Source organism: Carcharhinus amblyrhynchos, unplaced genomic scaffold, assembly GCF_965287045.1.
Source record: "Carcharhinus amblyrhynchos unplaced genomic scaffold, sCarAmb.v2.hapA scaffold_45, whole genome shotgun sequence".
NCBI classification, from domain to species: Eukaryota; Metazoa; Chordata; class Chondrichthyes; order Carcharhiniformes; family Carcharhinidae; genus Carcharhinus; species Carcharhinus amblyrhynchos.
In genome coordinates this window covers 2,568,875-2,591,999 of record NW_027649786.1, presented here as the reverse complement: position 1 = coordinate 2,591,999, position 23,125 = coordinate 2,568,875, and the positions used below count along the sequence as shown (strand labels likewise).

Here is a 23,125-nt window from a genome sequence, read left to right as displayed (position 1 = left end):
CCTTAATCCCCTCTCTTATCAAAAACCCATCAACCCGCGTCTTAAAAATATTTAGCGAGGCAGCCTCCACCACTTCAACGGGCAGAGAATTCCAGAGATTCACCACCCTTTGAGTGAAGAAGTTCCTCCTCAACTCCGTTCTAAACCGCCCCCCCTTTATCTTGAGGCTGTGCCCCCTAGTCCTACTGTCCTTTCTGAGCGGGAAGAGTCTCTCCACCTCTATCCTATCCATCCCATTCATCATCTTATACGTCTCAATGAGATCTCCCCTCATTCTTCTAAACTCTAACGAGTTTAAGACAGGCTGGAGCGTGGAATTTGAAAATGGCAGCAGTGGTTTCAAATCAGAGTCCTGTCATCATCTGACTGCTCTACACACAGCCAGAGATCGTTAGCCCAGTGTCTATATTATCCACGGGAACTGTGCACTCATGTCTCATTTTTGAGTTTTATGCGAATGTTTCGTTTTATCTATAGTAAAAGGAATCTACTGTCGTTTGACACTGCAACAATTTGTACTCTCTCCTGCTCTGGTCTGTGAGAACAGTTTAAATTAATTCTGTCCAGGTTAGCTGTTCTGTCTTTGCTCTCCATTAGAATAATGTAAAAACATAATGACATTTTTACAGGAGCAGAGGCAGAGGGCAGGATTCTTTGGCCTCCCCATGGCTAACAGTGGGAACTTTTGATCCCTCTGCTGTTGATGGGATTTCCCAGTGATTCCACCCCACCCTGGGGGTGCACCGTTGGCAGGATCTATGTGAACAGTCGGAAAGTTCTGGCCAGAATCTGGCATGTCAGGGTGGCAAATTCCCTGGACAAGATTAATGAAGCGATCTTATTCATCCACAATATATTTATATTACTCATTTGACCTGCCCTTAATTTTCTGGGCTGTGGTTTATCGTGTTGCAGCTGGAATCAGGAACTAGAATTATTTCAATGTATACGAATCACCGACTTACTTCGCCCACAGTATAAGGTGATCAGTCCTTCGAGATGGAAGCGGATCTTTCCTGCGCTGCTTGCCATGATCTGTATGAAAATCCTGTCCTAAGCAACTGTGATCACACATTCTGTCAATCCAGCATAAGCAAACGCTGGGAGAAAGCTGTCACTGCCTCCTGTCCTGTCTGTAACCAGGATACTTCCTCCAGAGACCTGAGACCGATCCGCACTCTCTCCAACAACATGGGGACATTTGTGAAGCGTGATAAAGATGACGAAATTCAACAGAGATGCAGCCATCATAAGGAGAAGCTGAAATTATTTTGTAAAACTGACAATCAGCCCATCTGTGTCATTTGTCAGAGTTCACAAAATCATCAAAACCACGAGGTGCTGCCAGTGGGAGAAGCTGCTGAAGAGTTTAAGGTGAGCAGATGCTGTGTAAAATAAAATACAGAAACAGATAATGGGATCTCGAACAGGGAACATGAATACATGTGGTTTGAGCACTTTGCAAATACGTAAAGTACTTTTATGTAATTACTCAGTCTCGAGATGAACTGCCATTTGTCTTGCTGCTTCAGAAACCAGGGCTGGGAATCTCCAGCCTCGTCCATGGCTGGGATTCTCCAGTCCTGCTGCAGTGAATAGAGAGTTGGCTGAGTGCCAAATGTACAACATTGGAGAATTCAGACCCAGGGACAAAAAGTGATTTTCAAAAGGCATTTGATAAGATGCCACATTAAAGGGTATTGCGGAAAATAAAAGCTCCTGGTCTAGGAGTTGACATATTGGCACAGATAGAAGATTGGCTGGTGAACATGAAACAAAAGGTTGGCATAAATTTGTCATTTTCTGATTGGCAAAAGTGCTGTGACACAGGGGTCAGTACTACAGCCTCAACTTTTTATATAAATGATTTGGATGAAGGTACTGAAGGTATGGAGCTGAATGAGTGCAGCTCCAACAAGTTTGCTGATGACACAAAGGTAGGAAAATGAGTTTTGATAAGCAGGCTACAAAAAAGCATAGATAGGTTCAGTGAGTGGGCAAAATCTGGCAAATGGAGTGCAATGTGGGAAAATGTGAAATTGCCCATTTTAGCAGGAAAAATAAATAAGAAGCAGATTGTCTAAATGGTGAGAGCAAAGTAATCGAAAAAGATTATCGTTTATTGAAAGGGGAACTGAATGTGAAAGTAAGGAGGCTATCTTTCAGTTATACAGGGTATTGGCGATTCCACATTTGGGGTATTGTGTGAATTATTGGTCTCCTTATTTAAAGAAAGATGTAAATGCGTTAGAAGCAGTTCGGAAAAGGTTAACAAGACTAATAACAGGAATGGGCAGGTTATCTTTTAAGTTTGTAAGCACTGGAACTTAGAAGAGTAAGATGCGCCTTGACTGAAATCTTTAAAATTCTGAGTGGTCCTCTTGTGGGAGAACCTAGAACAAGGTTTAAAAATGGAGGATTGGCTATTTAAGACAGAGATGAGGAATAATATTTTCTCTTCGCATGCTGTGAGTCATTGGAATTCCCTTCCCCAAAGGGCAGTGGAGTCTTTGAATATTTTGAAGGCAGAGGTAGATAGATTCTTGATAACCATGAGGTTGTGAAAGCGTATTGTGGGTAGGCAGGAATGTGGAGTTGAGTTTAAAATATGATCAGCCTGAGCTTACTGAATGAGTGCAGCTCCAACAACACTCAGGAAGCTCAACACCATCCAGCCCGCTTGATAGGTATCTCTCAAACTTTCATTCCCTCTACCACCGGCACACAGTGTACCATCCACAAGCTGCATCGCAGGAACTCAACAAGACTCCTTCAACAGCGCCTTCCAAACCTATGACCTCTCCCATCTAGACAGGCAAGGGTGGCAGACACATGGGAACATTACATGAGCTGCAGTAATTATAGATGGCAGCTCACCACCACATTCTCAAGGACAATTAGGGATGTTTAGCCAGTGATGCTCACATCCTGTGAATGAATTTTTGAAAAAGTGTGAGATTCCACAACTGCGAGGGTTGAGTTTTGTCCTATGATTACTGCTGGACATTTGCAGAACTGCAAAAAATTGGCAAATAATGTGACCTGTTGTAGATACGATTTTGGACAAGCAAAGTCCATTTCTAAATAAGTAGAGAGTAAGGTCTAATTTAGATAGTTTACAATGTCTTTCATGTCTTATGGACAAGACCTGGAGATGCCGGCATTGGACTGGGGTAATCACAGTAAGAAGTCTTAATACACTAAGTTAAAGTTCAACAGGTTTATTTGGTAGCAAACGCCACTAGCTTTCAGAGCGCTGCTCCTTCGTCAGGTGAGTGGGGAGTTCTGATTACAAACAGGGCATATAAAGTCACACAGTTTACAGAATACTGATTAGAATGTGAGTCTTTAAAGCTTAATTAAGTCTTAAAGGTGCAGACAATATGAGTGGAGATAGCATTAAACATCGGTTAAAGACGTGTATTGTCTCCAGACAGGACAGTAAGTGAGATGTTGCAAGCCCAGACAAGTCATGGGGGTTACAAATAGTGTGACATGAATGCAAGATCCCAGTTGAGGCCGTCCTCATGTATGCAGGACTTGGCTATCAGTCTCTGCTCAGCGACACTACGCTATTGTATGTCATGAAGGCTGCCTTGGAGAATGCTTACCCAAAGATCAGAGGCCGAATGCCCATGACCACTGAAGTGTTCCCAACACAAAGGGAACAGTCTTGCCTGGTGATTGTCGGGCGATGTTCATTCATCCGTTGTCATAGCATCTGCATGGTCTCCCTCATTCCCTCATTCTTCTAAACTCTAATAAATTGGGCTTGAGGGGAGATCTCATTGAGACGTATAAGATGATGAATGGGATGGATAGGATAGAGGTGGAGAGACTCTTCCCGCTCAGAAAGGACAGTAGGACTAGGGGGCACAGCCTCAAGATAAAGGGGGGGCGGTTTAGAACGGAGTTGAGGAGGAACTTCTTCACTCAAAGGGTGGTGAATCTCTGGAATTCTCTGCCCGTTGAAGTGGTGGAGGCTGCCTCGCTAAATATTTTTAAGACGCGGGTTGATGGGTTTTTGATAGGAGAGGGGATTAAGGGTTATGGGGAGAGGGCGGGAAAGTGGAACTGAGCAGCGACAGATCAGCCATGATCTTATTGAATGGCGGGGCAGGCTCGAAGGGCTGGATGGCCTACTCCTGCTCCTATTTCTTATGTTCTTATGTTCTCCCCAGTGTACCATGCCTCAGGACATCCTTTCCTGCAGCGTATCAGGTAAACAACGTTGGCCAAGTTACAAGAGTATGTGCCGTGTACCTGCGGGATGGTGTTCTCACGTGGAATGATGGCATCTGTGTCGATTGTCTGGCATGTCTTGCATAGGTTGCTGTGGCAGGGTTGTGTGGTGTCGTGGTCACTATTCTCCTGAGGGCTGAGTAGTTTGCTCCAGACAATGGTTTGAGGTTGTGCAGTTGTTTGAAGGCAAGAAGTGGGAGTGTGGGGATGGCCTTGGCGAGATGCTCGTCTTCATCAATGACGTGTTGTAGGCTCCGGAAAAACATGTTTTAGCTTCTTCTCTCTGGGGGAGTACTGGATGACGAAGGGTACTCTGTCCACTGCGTCCCGTGTTTGTCGTCTGAGGAGGTTGGTGTGGTTTTACACTGTGGCTCGTCGGAACTGTCGATCCATGAGTGGAGTGCCATATCCTGTTTTTATGAGAGCATCTTTTGGCGTCTGGAGGCATCTGTTCCTCCTCTCATTTGAGGAGGATCGCAACGAGACACGGTGCATTCGGCCTCTGATCTTTGGGTAAGTGTTCTCCAAGATGGCCTTCACGACACACGACAGCGCAGAGTCACTGAGCAGAGACTGATGGCCAAGTTCTGCACACATGAGGACGGCCTCAACAGGGATCTTGCGTTCATGTCACACTATTTGTAACCCCTATGACTTGCCTGAACTTGCAACATCTCACTTACTGTCCTGTCTGGAGACAATACACATGTCTTTAACCTATGCTTAATGCTATCTCCACTCACATTGTCTGCAACTTTAAGACTTGATTAGCTGTAAAGATTTGTATTCTAATGAATATTCTGTAAACTGAGTATGTGCCTTTATATGCCTTGTTTGTGATCAGAACTCCCCACTCACCTGACGAAGGAGCATCACTCTGAAAGCTAGTGGTGTTTACTACTAAATAAACCTGTTGGACTTTAACCTGGTGTTGCGAGACTGCTTACTATGGACAAGACACCAGTGAAAGGGATAAAGTTGATAGCTAGAAAATGGAAATTATAGTTGGGTCTGAAGATAATGGATTTAACTGTCCCAAAATTTAATTGGAGGAAACTTCTGCTCATCCAGTACTGGATATTGGATAAGCAGTTTTGTAATTTAACCGTGGAGGAGTTAAATGGTTGTTGTTAGCTTGTGTTGTATTTGATCAGCCTTTTGAATGCTAAGCAAATCCTCTTTCATAATATATTATCAAAACAATAATCATCAGGTCGGAAAATAAATCTGCAAACCTCAAAGAAATTGATACAATCTTTAATTTCTTCTTCAATCCATTCTATGGCAGAGAAAATGAGGAGATCATCCTCAGTGGGAAGTGATGATCCGTGGAATGTGTTCCCTATTCATGTTCCAGATATGAAATGTTTAGAAGCAACATGAACTTCTTAACTTTTATAAAAGCCTGTAGAACAGCACAAAGTAATCAGGTAAAATAATAGGAGCAGGAAACTGAAACAAATGAATTCCTCTTTAAGACCTGCACAGGCAGAGGGAAATTGCTGCCACCTCAGCTGAGTCTGATTTCTCAGTGTGATTGGATCAGGGGATGTCTGCCCTACACTCTCATTTAGTTAAAAAAACATGTTCCTCCTGTTTTAGGGAACAGTCATTTATTCATTCATTTCCTGCTTCATTCCCAGGGCAATGCCCTTGACCAATCAAAGTCAACCTGCCTGGTTTGAATTTGAATAAAGCTGGGCAGTTAACTCTTCCGTGCTGCATTCTCCATGGCAATGGCTCCACCCATCAGAGTGCACTTGTCAATCAATCAGCACTCTCTTGTCATGCAATATAAATTGTTGTTCCCCATTGATAGTTTCCTGCGCCTAGTTTGGGGGCGTTTAAGAGATCTGTGGATAGGTTTATGGACGAAAAGGGATTGGTATAGGCTAGTGGGTCATTGTTTTTGTAACTGGTCGGCGCAATGTCGTGGGCCAAAGGGCCTGTTCTGCGCTGTAATGTTCTATGTTCTATGTTCTATCCCGCTGGGTGAAAGATGAAAAGCTTTGATAGCATATTGCCTTTTTTTCAGCAATACTTAATTAATCAAAGAGTTAATTTCTGAATATCATTTTTAATTTGATTAAAACAATAAAAATCAAAGCCTCAGTTTTAGCTTCATATCTCAGGCAACAGACTAATTTCAATGGAATTGAATTTAGGGGTGCCTAAATCTGATCCCAAACAGACAGACAGACATCAAGCTGCTGAATATGTAGAAAATAGGGTTCTATATCAGTCTGAGGCCTCTCAGAATTTCAATTTTGATTGAAAAATATTTAGTTTTGAGATGTTTATTTATGAAAATTATATAGATTAATTGATGTTTCTGTTCAGGAAGCACTGCGAACCTTCTTGAAGCCAATACAGAAGGAGGAATGGAACACTGTAAAAAGTGATTATGAAAACGCATTAGCCCACATTCAGGTACCTCTGATGTTATTTTGCTCTATGTTCTGTACACGCTTGCTCAATTGTATTGTGTAGAATTCTGGTCTCTCTGTTAGAAGTATAAAAAGGCAGTGGAGAATGAGTCAAAAGTAATGACAGAGATGATACAGACAAGGAGCTTAAACTATTTGAAAAGATTGAACAGGCTGTGGGTCTTTTCTCTAGAAAAGGTTGAAGGATACCTGATAGGGATCTTTAAAATTAAGGAAGAGATTAAGGAGGATTTAATAATCAGACAAGGGTTTCCCAAACTTTTCAAGCTGCAGAAGCCCTAGTGACCTCCCAAGAGCATCAGGGAACCCCATTCTCATAATGTCGGAGCCTATTTTGTTTGCCACGAAATGGGTGCAAACAAAGGATTGAAATTAAACAACACTTTTCTAGATTTATCTATGCATATATTCATCTGGTGATAATTTTAAAAAAAATTATTTTGAAAAAAAAATTTGAAAAAAAACTCTTCATTTTTAATAGGCAGAATGATGCTGGAAAGCAGATCCTAATGTTGGACACACACATTTCTCTCTCCCTCACCCACAAGTCTCTCTCCCTCTCTCACATTCACACACACACTCACAACTCTCTCTCACATTCACACACACACTCACAACTCTCTCTCACATTCACACACACACTCACAACTCTCTCTCACACTCACACACACACTCACAACTCTCTCTCACATTCACACACACACACACACACACACACATCTCTCTCACTTTCGCACACACTCACATCTCTCTCTCACATTCACACATACACACGCACACACACACATCTCTCTCATATTCGCGCACACTCACATCTCTCTCACATTCACACACACACACATACACACACATCTCTCTCACTTTCGCACACACTCACATCTCTCTCTCACATTCACACATACACACGCACACACACACATCTCTCTCATATTCGCGCACACTCACATCTCTCTCTCACATTCACACACACACACATAAACACACATCTCTCTCACTTTCGCACACACTCACATCTCTCTCTCACATGCACACACACACACATAAACACACATCTCTCTCACTTTCGCACACACTCACATCTCTCTCTCACATTCACACACACACACACACACACACATCTCTCTCGTATTCGCACACACTCACATCTCTCTCTCACATTCACACATACACACGCACACACACACACATCTCTCTCATATTCGCGCACACTCACATCTCTCTCTCATTCACACACACACACATACACACACATCTCTCTCACTTTCGCACACACTCACATCTCTCTCTCACATTCACACATACACACACACACACACACACATCTCTCATATTTGCACACACTCACATCTCTCTCTCACATTCACACATACACACGCACACACACACACATCTCTCTCATATTCGCGCACACTCACATCTCTCTCTCACATTCACACACACACACATACACACACATCTCTCTCACTTTCGCACATACTCACATCTCTCTCTCACATTCACACACACACACATACACACACATCTCTCTCACTTTCGCACACACTCACATCTCTCTCACATTCACACATACACACGCGCACACACACACATCTCTCTCATATTCGCGCACACTCACATCTCTCTCTCACATTCACACACACACATACACACACATCTCTCTCACTTTCGCACACACTCACATCTCTCTCTCACATTCACACACACACACATACACACACATCTCTCTCACTTTCGCACACACTCACATCTCTCTCACATTCACACATACACACGCGCACACACACACACACATCTCTCTCATATTCGCACACACTCACATCTCTCTCTCACATTCACACATACACACGCACACACACACACTTCTCTCTCATATTCGCACACACTCACATCTCTCATATTCACACACACACTCACATCTCTCTCTCACATTCACACACACACTCACCTCTCTCTCTCTCAAATTCACACACACAATCTCTCACATTCATACAGAGGCTCACGTCTCTCTCTCTCTCTCTCTCTCACACACATTCACACACACACTCACATCTCTCACTCACATGCACATATTTCTCTGACGTCCTTCACACACACTTAACCTCACATACTCATTCACATAAACACAGTCACATCTTCACACACTCACATACCCTAATCAAAACCATGATGTGGAGATGTTGGACGGGGGTAAACACAGTGAGAAGTCTCACAACACCAGGTTAAAGTCAGGTGACTCACCTGACAAAGGGGCAAACCCCGAAAGCTTGTGGGTTTACTATCAAATAAACCTGCTGGACTTTAACCTGGTGTTGTGAGACTTCTTACTAATCAAAACTCCCATTCCTTTCCTGAGTCCTTTCCCAAGGCCAAACATAACATAAGAAATAAGAACATAAGAAATAGGAGCAGGAGTAGGCCATCTAGCCCTTCGAGCCTGCCCCGCCATTCAATAAGATCATGGCTGATCTGTCGTGGCTCAGTTCCACTTTCCCGCCCTCTCCCCATAACCCTTAATCCCCTCTCTTATCAAAAACCCATCAACCCGCGTCTTAAAAATATTTAGCGAGGCAGCCTCCACCACTTCAATGGGCAGAGAATTCCAGAGATTCACCACCCTTTGAGTGAAGAAGTTCCTCCTCAACTCCGTTCTAAACCGTCCCCCCTTTATCTTGAGGCTGTGCCCCCTAGTCCTACTGTCTTTTTTGAGCGGGAAGAGTCTCTCCACCTCTATCCTATCCATCCCATTCATCATCTTATACGTCTCAATGAGATCTCCCCTCATTCTTCTAAACTCTAACGAGTACAAGCCTGGTTTATTCAGCCTCTCCTCATAGCTCAACCCCCTCAACTCCAGTATCAGCCTAGTAAACCTCCTCTGCACTCCCTCCAAGGCCAAAATATCTTTGCTCAGGTGCGGCGCCCAAAACTGCACACAGTACTCCAGCTGCGGCCTCACCAATGCCCTATACAGCTACAGCAAGACCTCCCTACTTTTATATTCTATCCCCCTCGCGATGAAGGCCAGCATCCCATTCGCCTTCCTGACCACCTGCTGCACCTGCAGGCTGGGTTTTTGCGACTCATGCACAAGGACCCCGAGGTCCCTCTGCACCGTCGCCTGCTGCAGTTTTTTGCCACGTAAGTAATAGTCCTTCTTACCATTATTCCTACCAAAGTGGACCACCTCACACTTGCCAACATTAAATTCCATTTGCCATTTCCTGGCCCATTCGCCCAGCCTATCTAGATCCTTCTGCAGACTCTCCACACCCTCCGCACAAACCCCAGTCCTTTCCTGAGGCTAGAAACTCCCTTTCACGAGGCCAGGACCACTCCTCTTTTCCTGAAACCAGAATTCCCCCTTTCTCAAGGCTAAAATCTCACCTCCCCTCCTTTTCCGCGTTGCTGCATTCTCAAGGGCCAAACTGCATTGCTCCATTCCTGAGGTCTGAATCACACCTTTCTTTTCCCAAGGCCCAAACCTCACCAAGAGGTCTTGTTCTGACTGGCCCATTGCATTTCGCTAATTCTTTTTAAATTTTGCAGGTTTGAACCGGCTTTTACTGGTCACATGGCAGCTCCAGCTTCATGGATCTCCTGGAGACCCTCCGAGTACCTCTGAAGTCTGCAGGTTTCAGTTTAGTCCAGAGATATAGAGAAGAAGTTCCTGTTTTGCTTTAAATAGGAGGTAGCAACTAATAGGCCGATAGAGAAATCAGCAACTTTCCTCAGTTAGATCTTTCTCTTCTGAATGAATTAACATGTGGTAATGGAAACATAGAAATTAGGAGGAGGAAGCTATTCAACCATTTGGCCCTTTGAGCCTGCTCTGCCATTCATTATTTTTATAGCTGATCATCCAACTCAATAGCCTGATCCCCCATACCCTTTCATCCTCTTCACCCCCAGTGCTATACCTAACTGCTTGTTTAAAACATACAATGCTTAGGCCTCAACTATGAATTCCGCAGGCTGACCACTCTCTGGGTGAAGAAATTTCTCTTCGTTTCTGTCCTAAACGGTCTACCTTGTATCCTCAGACAGACAGCCACCCCACCACCGCACCCCCCCCCCCCCCCCCCACCCCCGGTTCTGGACATCTCCACCATCGGGAACCTCCTTTTCTGCGTCTGTCTTGTCTAGATCTGTGATAATTCCACTCAAGGACAATGGAGGGAAGTTACGCGTGGAGACACAGGAAGTGGGTGAGATCATAATGAGTACTTTGTATTGATATTCACCAAGGAGAAGGACATGACGAATGTTGAGGTCAGGGATAGGTGTGTGGTCTGATTAGTAAATTCATGGATGACATGAAGATTCATTGAGTAGCTGATAGTGCCGGGGATTGTCAGAGGATACAACAGGACATAGATAGATTGGAGACCTGGGCACAGAAATGGCACATGAAGTTTAATCCAGACAAATGTGAGATGATGCATTTTGCAGGATCAAGTTTAGGTGTGAATTATACAGCAAATGGCAGAAACTTTAGGAACATTTACATACAGAGAGATCTGGGAGTGCAGGTCTACAATTCCCGAAAAGCATCAATACAGATGACCAAGGTGATTAAGGAGGCAAATGGCATGCTTGCTTTCATCGGCTAGGACAGTGAGTATAAGAGGTGAGAAATCAGTTTCAGTTACATAGAACCTTAGTTAGGCTGCATTTGGAGTATTGTGTGCACTTAATTCCTCGAATTCTTTTTAGACTTAGTACGTTTGTACCTGCTTTTACTGGTCATATGGCAGCTACATCTGCCATATGATGTGGAAGTATTGGAATGCGTACAAAGAGGGTTCACAGGATGTTGCCTGGTCTCGAGGGTGTTGATTATGAGAGGCTGAATAAATAGGATTGTTTTCACTGGAAAAGCGGAGGCCAAGGAGATACCTGATAAAGGTCTATAAAACTAAAAGAGGCATAAACAGGATGGATAGTCAGAGGCTTTTTCCAAGGTTGGAAGTGCCAATTACACGAGGGCACAGGTTCAAGGTGAGAGGCAGAATGTTTAAGGGAGATGTGCAGGGCAAGTTTCTCACACAGAGAGTGGCGGGTGCCTGGAACACGCTGCCAGAGAAGGAGGTGGAAGCAAGCACATTAACAACATTTAAGAGGCATCTGGATGGGTACATGAATAAGGCAAGAATAGAGGGATACGGATTGAGTAAGGGCATTATGATTGGCATGGGCTTGGAGGGCCGAATGGCTTGTGCTGTTCTTCTGAATTCAAAGTGAATATAATCCTAACCAACTTAATCTCTCCCCATACATCAGTCCCGCGATCCCAGGAACAGTCCGTTAAGCTGTTTCTGCACTCCCTCATGAAAAAGAACATCCTTCTTGAGATAAGGAAACCAAAACTGCACACAATATTCCAGGTGTGGCTTCACCAAGGCCCTGTATAATTGCAGCAAAACATTCCTAGTCCTGCCCTTGAATCCTCTCGCAATGAAGGCCAACACACCATTTGCTTTTCTCACTGCCTGCTCACTTGCACACTTACCTTCAGTGACTGGTGTATGAGGCCACCCAAGTTTTGTTGCACATTCCTAATTTATGGCCATTCCAATCGTAGTTTGCCTTCCCGTTTTTGCTACCAAAGTGGATAACTTCATATTATCCAAATTATACTGCATCTGCCTTCATTTGCCGACCCACTCAACTTATTCAAATCAACTAAGGATCTTTGCATCCTTCTCACAGCTCACCCTCTCACCTAGTTTTGTATCATTTGCAAATTTAGAGACATTGCATTTAGTTCCCTCATCTAAATCATTAACATATATAGTGAATAGCTGGGGTCCCAGCACTGATCCCCATGGTACCCCACTAGTCACTTGCTGTCATTTGGAAAAAGACCCAGTTTTCTATCCATCTCAATACACTACCCCAGCCCCAAGCACTTTAATTTTACAAGCTAATCTCTTATGTGGGGCTTGTTGAAAGCCATCTAAAAGTCAAATAAACCACATCCACTGGCTCCCCATCATCAACTCGACTGGTTACATCCTTGAAGAATTCCAGTAAATTTGTCACGCATAATTTCCCTTTCATAAATCCATGCTGACTCTGCCATTGTTTTCTAAGTGTTTTGCTATAAAATCCTTGATAATGGTGTCCAAAATTTTCCCCACTATCGATATCAGGCTTACTCTATAGAATCTTGGAAGATGACAACCAACGAATCCACTATTTCTTGGGCCACTTTCTTAAGTACTCTGCAAGGTAGATTATCAGACCCTGGGGTCTATCTTCAATCCCATCAGTTTCCTCAACACCATTTCTCTACTAATACTGATATCCTTCAGTTCCTGCTTTTCTCTAAACCCAGTGTCCCCAACATTTCTGGTATCTTATTTGTGTGCTTCTTTGTGAAAACAGAACCAAGGAATATACTCAGTTGGTCAGCCATTTTTTCATTTGCCATTATTACTTTATTTTTGAATGTACATTTGTCTTCAGCAATATTTTTCTCCTCACATACCAATAGGAACTCATACAGTCAGATTTTAAATTCTCTGCAAGTTTACTATCGTATTTTCCCTTTTAATCAGTCCCTTGGTCCTCCTTTGCGGAGTCTCCCATTTTTCTTGGCCAATTTGTACGCCTCTCCCTTGGATCTAATACTATCTTTTTTCTCTTGTCAGCCATGGGTTGGCCACCTTTCCATTATTATTTTTACATCAGACAGGAATAAACAACTGTTGCAGTTCACCACATGCTCCTTGAATGTTTGCTATTGCCTCTCCACCATCATCCCTTTAAATAAGGTTTCCCAATCTATCATGCCAACTTGTGCCTCAAATAATCAGTTTTCTTTATTAAGATTCACGACCCTAACCTCAGAATCAACTACTTCACTCTGCATCTTAATGGAAAATTTATGTTATGATCATGCATCCCCAAAGGGTCTCACAAAACTAGGTTGCCAATTATTCCTTTCTCATTATACAATACCCAGTTTAGAATGGCCTGCTCTCTAGCTAGTTCCTCAACATTTTGTCAGAAAATCATACCATATACACTCCAGGAATTCCTCCTCTACGGTTGTGTGACTAATTTGATTTGCCCAATCTATATGTAGATTAAAATCATCCATAATTACAGATGTTCCTTCATCACAATCATCTCTAATTTCCTCTTAAATGTCATTTCCAACATCAGTACTACAGTTTAGGGGTTTATATACAACCCCTATTAACATTTTTTGTGCCTTGGTGTTTTTTAGCTTTACTCACAGATTCCTTCCTCAATATGGTGTCAATTTCCTCTTTAACCAGCAAAACAACTATACTGCCTTTACCCTTTTGTCTGTCGTTCCTAAATATTAAATAATCCTGGATGTTCAGTCCCTATCCTGGCTAGGTTGAGAAGATGATCTATCATCCATTGTAACTAAACTATTAACTAGATCACACTTATGTGGATAATAATTTTCTCTGTATCAAAGATGTCACATACATATTTCAAAATATATGAATTGGGAATTAACTGGTTTGGGAATGTTTTTCTCTATAATATTGATATGAACAGAACTGCTCAAACTTTTAAAAATTCTTATCTGATTTTTCAATCTCACTGATATTTTCCAAAGAACCAAAGTGTAAAGACAGAGAAACAGATTAAAGCTGAATTTGAAAAACTTCATCAGTTTCTCCGTGAGGAAGAGAGGAATGTGTTGGAAGATCTGAAACTGGAGAAAAAGAAAAAGAGTCAGGAGATGAAGGAGAGGATTGAGAAGATAACAGAGGAAATTTCATCACTTTCAGTCACCGTTCAGGATATTGAACAAGAGCTGAGTGAACAGGACAACATCAAGTTTTTAACGGTAACTCTTTCTTTATTTTTCTCTCCTTCGCCATCTTGAAGAATGAGCAGGTTGTGTCATCAAAATCTAAAATATAAAACTCACTGACCAAAAATAACCCCAATCACCTGTGACATTTGGATTTCTCTGTCTCACACCCAAGATCACTAACAGCTGTTTTTAACATGGAAATGACTAAACCTGGAGTTTCTTTTTTGTAATATTATAGAAGGATAGTTTCATCAAATTAAACAATGAAGAAAATCAGCGATCACCTCTTATCCTGCTCCAGGGAGCGGATTCTGGACCAGAATTGATCTTGGAAGCTTCTGTGGCAAAGTGTGAGGCTTGCTGCCCCGTCACCTCCTGGAGATCCTCCATTGACTGCAGCCAAAACAGATTTTGCATGCTTTTCTGGATTCATGGCATTTCCCCTCCAGCTCTCTTACTTTTCCAGCCAGACAGTACCATGTTTACAATGCCTGATTTCCCCCAGCTAGAATTGTAATAATTTACAAAATTTATATAATTGACTCAATTTGTTTAACAGAGTATGCATCAAATTCCAGCATTCAACAGCTGTCCTGGGCTGTGATTTTCATGACCCAACTCATTACTGAAGAAGTGGATTCAATCTTTCACTGAAAACGTGCGATTGGTATCTATTGTCAGTTCAAACAATGCTTCAATTCATTGGGTAATGTCCAGAAAGCAAAAACCAGTAAAATGGGAAAATAAGAATCCCAGTCCGAACTGTTTTTTCCTTTTGAGGGGTAATCCAAACTCTGGGAAAGTTTGAAACCCAGCACTGTATGTCTCCAGCATGCTGGATTTGGGATATCGGGTCTGTATAGATTCACAGAAACATCAAGGACACACCTGAGATTTCACTTCCACCCCTCAGTCAGAAGTCCTGATCATACAGCCAGTAGCCCTCTAGTCCCAATAGCATGAGAACCTGTAGTGGACAGGACTGGATTGCACACAGTGTAAGTCTTGGAAGTCTAGGACCAGGTAAGATTTGGTCATTTCAGAATGGCAACAGAAGATGAAGCCCAGGCGGTGGGCAGAGGAAGGAAGGGGTGCTGGCAGTGTAGTGGGGAGAAGATCATCAGTGGTTTGACATTATTTTAAAAATGGCACTTGATGTAAGGGGGCTATTGGTGCAGTTAACCTTCCCCCTCTTCCCATCTGAGGCCAGAGTAGGATTCAGATTGCCACCCTGCCCCTGTCCTCCTGGTGCCAGCCTGAAAATTGAGGGTGGGCAAAAAAAAACAGCAGTAAGTGTCAACAGTTGGCCATTTAAGGACCCCAGCTGGAGAAAGGGTGTGTAAGTGGGAGGGTGGGGAGTGTTGTGATCAATGCCACACCCATCCCACAGTAAAAGGAGGTGAGTGGTTGGTGAGAACTCAGAGGGAAGGCTACCTGAAGAACTTTACAGCCGCTCTCAGCCTAGAACCCTGCTGGTCGGAAGGTAAAACTCCGCCCACTGTGCAGTAACTCAGAGTCCAGTGAGGACAGGAAGAGGCAGTCCCATAACTTTCTATATGTAAAATGTACTTTTCTGTGGAATCCAGTCTCTTACTTTACTTTTTGTGATAAAATGTTCTCTAAACACAAACAGTAATAATTGTTCTTGTTCCACAGAAATTTCTGGATATACAGAAAAGGTAAAATTTACACCTTTGATGTGATTTTTATTTCTAACATATTTCTCCCCCAGTCTGGAATGACCCAACAATGACCTTTATCTCATGTTTCAGAGTGAAGCGCGCTCTCCCAGAGCCACAGAAGGTTTACCCTTTAATAAATGTGGGGAAGTTCATTGGCTCACTGCAGTATAGAGTGTGGAAAAAGATGCTGACAGTGATTAATACAGGTGGGTGTGAGCTTCCTGACACCAGCTATTAAACAGCTCTCTATTATTAGTAGAAGGGACCTGTCTCTTCATAATAAATATATAACTATATTTGTAACGGATTAGATTTTACTTCAGTCAGTTTTCTGTTAAAATAGAGAACTGTCAGATCACAGTCATGATGTGGATGTGCCGGCGTTGGACTGGGGTAAACACAGTAAAAAGTCTGACAACACCAGGTTTTAGTCCAACCGATTTATTTGATAGTAAACTCACAAGCTTTCGCTCGAATGTTTTTCCCACTTAGTTAAAACATCCATGTTATAATATGGCGGGTGGTAAGTGCCAGACTGCCCAAGTTCCAAAGGAAAAGTTGAACAAACAATTACAATGATTTGAAATTTATATTTTATGAGAAGGTATCTGAAATCAGGAAGAAGAACTTCAAAGCTCAAGAAGATTTTAAAAACTAAATTTAAATGTTTATTTAAAAAAAATGAAAAATAATAAACTTAAAGATATAATATGTTGATACAGTTAACAGTACTAGTCCAAACATATGCCAAAGATTTCTGCTTAATTAACTCAGTGCTTTTAAGTGACAGTCCTCACAGATTTGAATCTGTAATATTTCCACAAATCCACTGTTTCTATAGGAGAAATCTTACACAGGTTTTTTTCTTTCTCTCATTTGATACCGAGAGCCAAAAGTTATATCAAAATCTCGCAAACACAAAATCCTTCAAGGATGGTGGCTGCTGAATTTCCACAGGTCTCTCTTCAGCACGCACTGCTTCAGGATCTCCAAACCACACCCACATATAGTCTTCAACCTCTTTTTAAATGTGTTTTCTCTTCTTTCAGCTGTAACTCTAATGTTCTACACTCACTTAGAAATCCCTTTTCTCAGAATTTACAGTATTTCATGTTATGGTCACCTCGTTTGCTCTATCGATTTTCAATTTGTGTTAATTATATATGTTTCTTTTGAAACCCAATAGCTAACTTTTCTAATCCTTCCAAAAGAGTAAATGCTGGAAAATCTCAGCAGGTCCGACAATATCTGTAAGGAGAGAAAAGAGCAGACATTTTGAGATCTCTAGGCTCTGATCTGTATGCTGTAAGTCTTCGAAGCATCACTTCTCTATTTTGTAAAGGATGATGGAAGACTTGGCGGGATTATCACACTCTGCCTGTCTCTCCCTCTTTCGGCCTATCCCTCTCCTTCACTCACCTCCTCCCCCCTGCAGTTTGTCTCAATTCAAGAGCTTTTCTATCACAGATGATTGATTCAGTGTAGGCTTGAGGTGTTGTTATCACACTGCCTCAATCTCCCTCTCCATCTGCCTCAGACTCTCCCTGTAACTGGGTTTCCTCAGCATCATTCAGGGTATGACCTCCAGGTAAATCAATCCCTTGGTAATGGTTTTCCTTTTCTCTGGTGCACTGTTTAAACTCTTCCCCGGGGGATGAATTTCTAATTCTGGATCATTGCTGATTTTCCCAATTACTAACCAGTTGTGAAAGTTACAGTGAGTCTGACTAACATTTTATCCGTGTCCATCTGTTCCCAGCTCCAGTCGCCTTCGACCCCAATACAGCCCATCCTTACCTTCGACTGTCTGCAGACTTGAGCACCGTCAGATACACTGGGAAACAGCAGCAGCTCCCCGACAATCCGGAGAGATTTGATCCCTGTGCCTGTGTCCTGGGATCAGAGGGATTCACATCAGGAAAACATTCCTGGGAGGTGGAGGTGGGAAACAAGACTGACTGGGATGTGGGTGTGGCCAAGGAATCCATTGACAGGAAGGGGAAAATCACTGCCCTGACTCCAAGCAGTGGATACTGGACAATGGCACTGAGAGAGGGGAATAAATACTGGGCTTGTGAGAAGTCATTGAAACCCCTACAACTGAGTGTGACTCCGAGAAAGATTCGAGTCTGTCTGGATTATGAGCGAGGGAAGGTGTCCTTTTATAACTCGGATAACAAGTCCCATATCTACACTTTCACTGGTACATTCACTGAGAAACTCTATCCTTACTTCTGTCCATGTAACACTGATGGGGGTAAAAATGCAGAACCACTAAAAATCTGTCGCCAGACAGTAACAATCCAGGAGGAAATGAGTTTTATTCCTTCATCCAAATAAAGACTGTTTCTTGTAGGTGGAGGGGGGGGTGGGTGGTGGTTGTTCCTCTGTAGAAGAGGGCTTGGTGTCCTTTGTGGATTCTGCCCCCCTCCCATTATCACACACTGTCAGTGGAGGTCGTCCATTCCTCTAGAGGGTGAGACGGATCCCTCTGGTGCGGCATGTACCTTCTGGGGATGTGTGAGGATTCTTGCCTGAGGGAGGGCCGGAGGATTCACTCGATATAGTCCAGTCACTCGTCACCAAGTCGGACACACTGGAGGCTTCAGACAAAGTTGATGAGGCTGAGCCCACCCGGCCATGGGCTTATATCCCCAGGACCTAGTCAAGGATTCGATTAAAAAGACCCACACAATGGGTCATTGGATAGGAGAGGGGAAAGCCCAACACACTATGTCACTGGGTGATGGAGGGAAAAGCTCCACATATGGGTCACTGGGTGGGGGAGGAGAAGGTCCCACAAACTATGTCACTGGGTGGGGGAGGAAAAGATCATCCATGGCTGGAGTCTGTGTCGTTGGGGTCGGGGACAATCTGGAGGAGGAAGCTGGTGGAGGACACCAAGAATGATTTAGAGCCCTCCAGTTAGGTGGTGGATGCCCTAGTGTCCCCCACTGAATCTCCCCTCATCCCTGTGTTAGGGAACTCCAGGAATTCCTAGCTGACAGCTTGGGTCACCGTGACAAAGTCCAGTTGGCCCTTGACCGATGGTCGGAGCTGACATTGCGCATCAAGTCTGTCCGTTCTGATATAAAGACCGCAAAGAAATGAGCAAGGATATGAATCAAATCGAGCTGCACCAGTTCAATATGTTCCTCACTGGGCTGCTGAAGTCACTGGGTGGGGAGGGGAAGGCTCCACAAACTGGGTCACTGGGTGGGGGGTGGGGGCACGGGAAGGCCCCATTTGATGAATCACTGGTTGGGGGAGGAGATAGCCCACATTCTCCGTCTGATTTTAATCCCAGGGTCACTGGTTCTGGAGCTTTTCTCTGAGTCGCCATGTGACCCGGTGCCTGAGGTGGAGCTGGGCCCTGAACCACCATCACCCTCTGACCAAGAAGGAGTCCTCTGAAGTTGATTCTGGGGGTGGGATGGTGACAGAGGCAAAGTTGTTCTGGCTGGTCTCTGTGTGGTTGGGAGGTTGGGGACAATCTGGAGGAGGGACTCAGTGGAGGACACTAAGAATGATTTAGAGCGTATCCAGTTAGGTGGTGGACACCTTCGTGAATAAATGAATTGAATGTAAGCAAGTGCTGGGTTTGTACCCACATCCCCGTCCATTCGAGGGAAGGAATACCAATCCCTCCCATTTTGTATAGCAGAAATAGTTGAATGGACTCTATGTCAAAACCCAACAGGAATCAGGGGAGATATGAAAGAATGGAAATCCGCTGGCTATGAAATGACTAGGTTTTCGGCTTGGTGCCAGCCTGTTTATAATTATGCCTTGCTTCTACCCTCCCTTATTGTCCCCTTGAGTGATGTGCGAGGTTCCCTATGTTTTAGTAAATCAGGGAAAGGGAAGTTGATGGGGCAAAGTAGATGCAACCTTACAACGGAATGGCAAGGACCAGTAGCAAACCTATCTACCAAGGATATGTTTGTTCTTGAATGATCCAGGGTATGGAATATAACCCGAGTAGCTCATGGGCACACACTTCCCCAGCACCCTGGATGACATTGGCTGATGACTTTATGGCCTACAATGGAACAACTGGCAAATGTAACAGCAGCAAAAGCCAGGGCAATTGGACAGACACTAGCCGAGGTCTCAGCTGAGCTGGTGGCTGTCTGGACCGTGGCATTACAAAATCAACTGGCTTTTCTGTTAGCCTTGCAGGGACGAACGTGCATCACTGTAGGTCAGGAATGCTGTACTTATGTCCCAGATGCCTCTGAAAATATCACCAACCTGGCCGACCATATTAAAAGACAGGCTGATCAAATTCAAGGGATTGGCTGTGAATTTCATGATTATGACTCACCGGGTTGGTTGGGATGGTTGGGTCATGGATTATTTTATTGGATCCTTAAGGCCTTCATGCTACTGCTACTACTGGGGATAGGGTTGCTTAGTTGCTTGTGTAAATGCATTTTTAATTGGGTCATGGATATATCTATTTAATTAGTTGTCAAGATATGACAAAAGGAGGGAATGTGAAGTTGTACAAATGAAGTAATGGCATGATGGGAAAATTGGTCAACTATTTGGTACAAAACAAAGAAAACTGACTCTGCATAACCTAAGACAAGAATAAGACTGGAGAAGGTCAAGACCTGATAAGGCTGACTCTGCATAACCTAGGGCTGTATGAGTATGACAAGATAAGGTCAGGGGTGAAGGAGTCACCAACCTTCTTTTGTTCTATCAAAGGACAAGATAAAGGTATGACTGGTGAGACAAAGAGTTCTAGGAGGTCAGCAGGTTGTACCATGATTTATGACATTGCTTATGATGCTACTACTGAACGAATTCCTGAATAAGCTCTGGTTATGCAAACTGATAATGATTATGTATAAATACTGAAACTGATTCTTTAAATAAGTGCGGACTTGAGAAGGAATTAGCAAGTCGTAATGACTGCTCTCCAAACTCAAGTTACTGCCAATACTGCATACAGTCTTTCATAAATAAAGACTAGTTATTTTGTCGGAATTAATTTTGTTGAGTCTTTCTATCACAGTCAAGAAGCAGGAAAATTTCTACTTCAACACTCTCATGTTGATTCTGGGGGTGGGATGGTGACAGAGGCAGAATTGGTGTGGCTGGAGTCTGTGTGGTTGGGGTTGGGGACAATCTGGAGGAGGGACCTGGTGGAGGACACCAAGAATGATTTAGAGCCCTCTAGTTAGGTGATGGATGCCCTCATGTCCCCCACTGAATCTCCCCTCATCCCTGTGTTGGGGAACTCCAGGAATTCCTAGCTGACAGCTTGGGTCACCGTGACAAAGTCCAGTTGGCCCTTGACCGATGGTCGGAGCAGACACTGCACATCAAGTCTGTCCATTCTGATATAAAGACCGTGAAGAAGTGAGCAAGGATGTGAATCAAATCGAGCTGCACCAGTTCAATATGTTCCTCGGTGGGCTGCTGAAGGATGGAGGCTCACAAGTGACTCCGGTCTCTCCCCACAGTTGGGTGTAACTGATGGTTGCACTAATTGCATGTCATTAAGACAACCATAGGCAGCCTCAACACTGACATCAGCAGGGAGGCTCACCATAGATTCCTCAACTTTTCACTCCTTAAGGGAGTATCAGGAAACCAAATGTAGTTTTAATGGATTTATATTTGTATTGGTAAACATTAGAAATAAGGTATAGTTTTAAGTAGATTTAATTTAATGTTTCTGGGTAAGGAAGGGTAAACCTATAGTTAGATCTATGCTGGACAAAGGCGTTTGTACGTTTTAGGGTTGGCTCAGTTCCAAATGTGCTTCTTTGTGCTTAGAGAGGGTTACAGCGTGAAAAGTAAATAAATTGGCTGAAGCATGAGATCGTTACTTAGCAGTTGGAGCCCTTTTATGCAGGAAAGCTTTTGAGTTTAGTTTTTAAACAGGTTATATTGCATTTGGAAATAGTGAGAGAGAGGCAACTCTCACAGGCTGCCAGGAGCAGTTTGCTTAGGAGACTAGAGAGGAATATCTCTCTTAACTTTGCTAAAAGAAAACCATATCATACAGTAATGGCTAAGAAAACAAGTCCAGAGAGCTGAAGTCCAGCTAGTTAAGGAAACTAAAAAACTGAAGAGAAGTTTCCAAAAGACCTGAGGTTAATGGTACTAGAACAGAGAATTGTTCAGTAAAGACAGGTAGAGCTCAGTTAAAGAAACAGCTGCAGTAACTAGAGAAAGCAGACTTCAGAGGTGAATCAAATGTTTGGTGCCCGATTAATAGAGTCTGTGAATCAACAGTTAAAGCAACCGTGAAGGCAAAAAAATCCTGAAGAAGGAAGGTGTAAAATCGGTAAGCAAATCCTTTCTGGATGATTTGAAGGAAAAGCCTTGTTTAAAGAAGGATTTGAAAGTGGAATTTGAACTCGTGTGAAAGTTGAAGTTCAGAGAGGCTCACTGAAAACAGGTCATCCCGGGGATTCTGAAGAGAAATCCACAGACACTTCCTTGGGTTCAGAGTGGAGGGTGTGTTTTGCCACAGTCAGTCTGTGTGTTTAAAAGGACTTTGTGTTACGGAGACTATTGTAGCTTAAGGTATACATTGTAACCTGTATTAACTTTAAAATCTATGTATATTTGTGATGCTAAAGAGTAAAGGAGTATTGCATCATAATCCTACTTTGCATGTTTAATAAACATCTTTTTTTCTCTTTGTTAAAACTGAATAGAGGATTTGTGACTTTGTTCCTCCACTTTTTCTAAAACAAAGTAAAATTTATGTCTTTTGAGCCAAGGCTTCAATCCTGGGATCTTCCTGTCCAGTTATACATCAACTGGAATTGTAACGGGGAAGGATGCCATGTGCTTCCTGCAGGAAACCGACACCATTCTGGGAGACAAAGCTGTGTGATTCCTGAAATGATGAGAAGTGGTTTACAAAAGCCTCATTGCTTCCAGTTCCAACAGGATGGCTACTTTGTTAGACACAGATTTAC

At 43.2% G+C, this 23,125-nt stretch overlaps 1 protein-coding gene across 1 annotated transcript; it reads left to right on the top strand.

Annotated features, from left to right (window-relative positions):
* The first annotated feature begins 966 nt into the window (after nucleotides 1-966).
* LOC145337218 (zinc-binding protein A33-like) lies at nucleotides 967-22,855 on the top strand. Its single transcript, XM_080182011.1, has 6 exons — nucleotides 967-1,374; nucleotides 6,583-6,672; nucleotides 14,290-14,523; nucleotides 16,150-16,172; nucleotides 16,266-16,381; nucleotides 17,935-22,855. The coding sequence occupies exons 1-6, from the start codon at nucleotides 1,000-1,002 to the stop codon at nucleotides 18,513-18,515; spliced, it is 1,419 nt and encodes a 472-aa protein (XP_080038137.1). The 5' UTR covers nucleotides 967-999; the 3' UTR covers nucleotides 18,516-22,855.
* The last annotated feature ends 270 nt before the right edge of the window (nucleotides 22,856-23,125 follow it).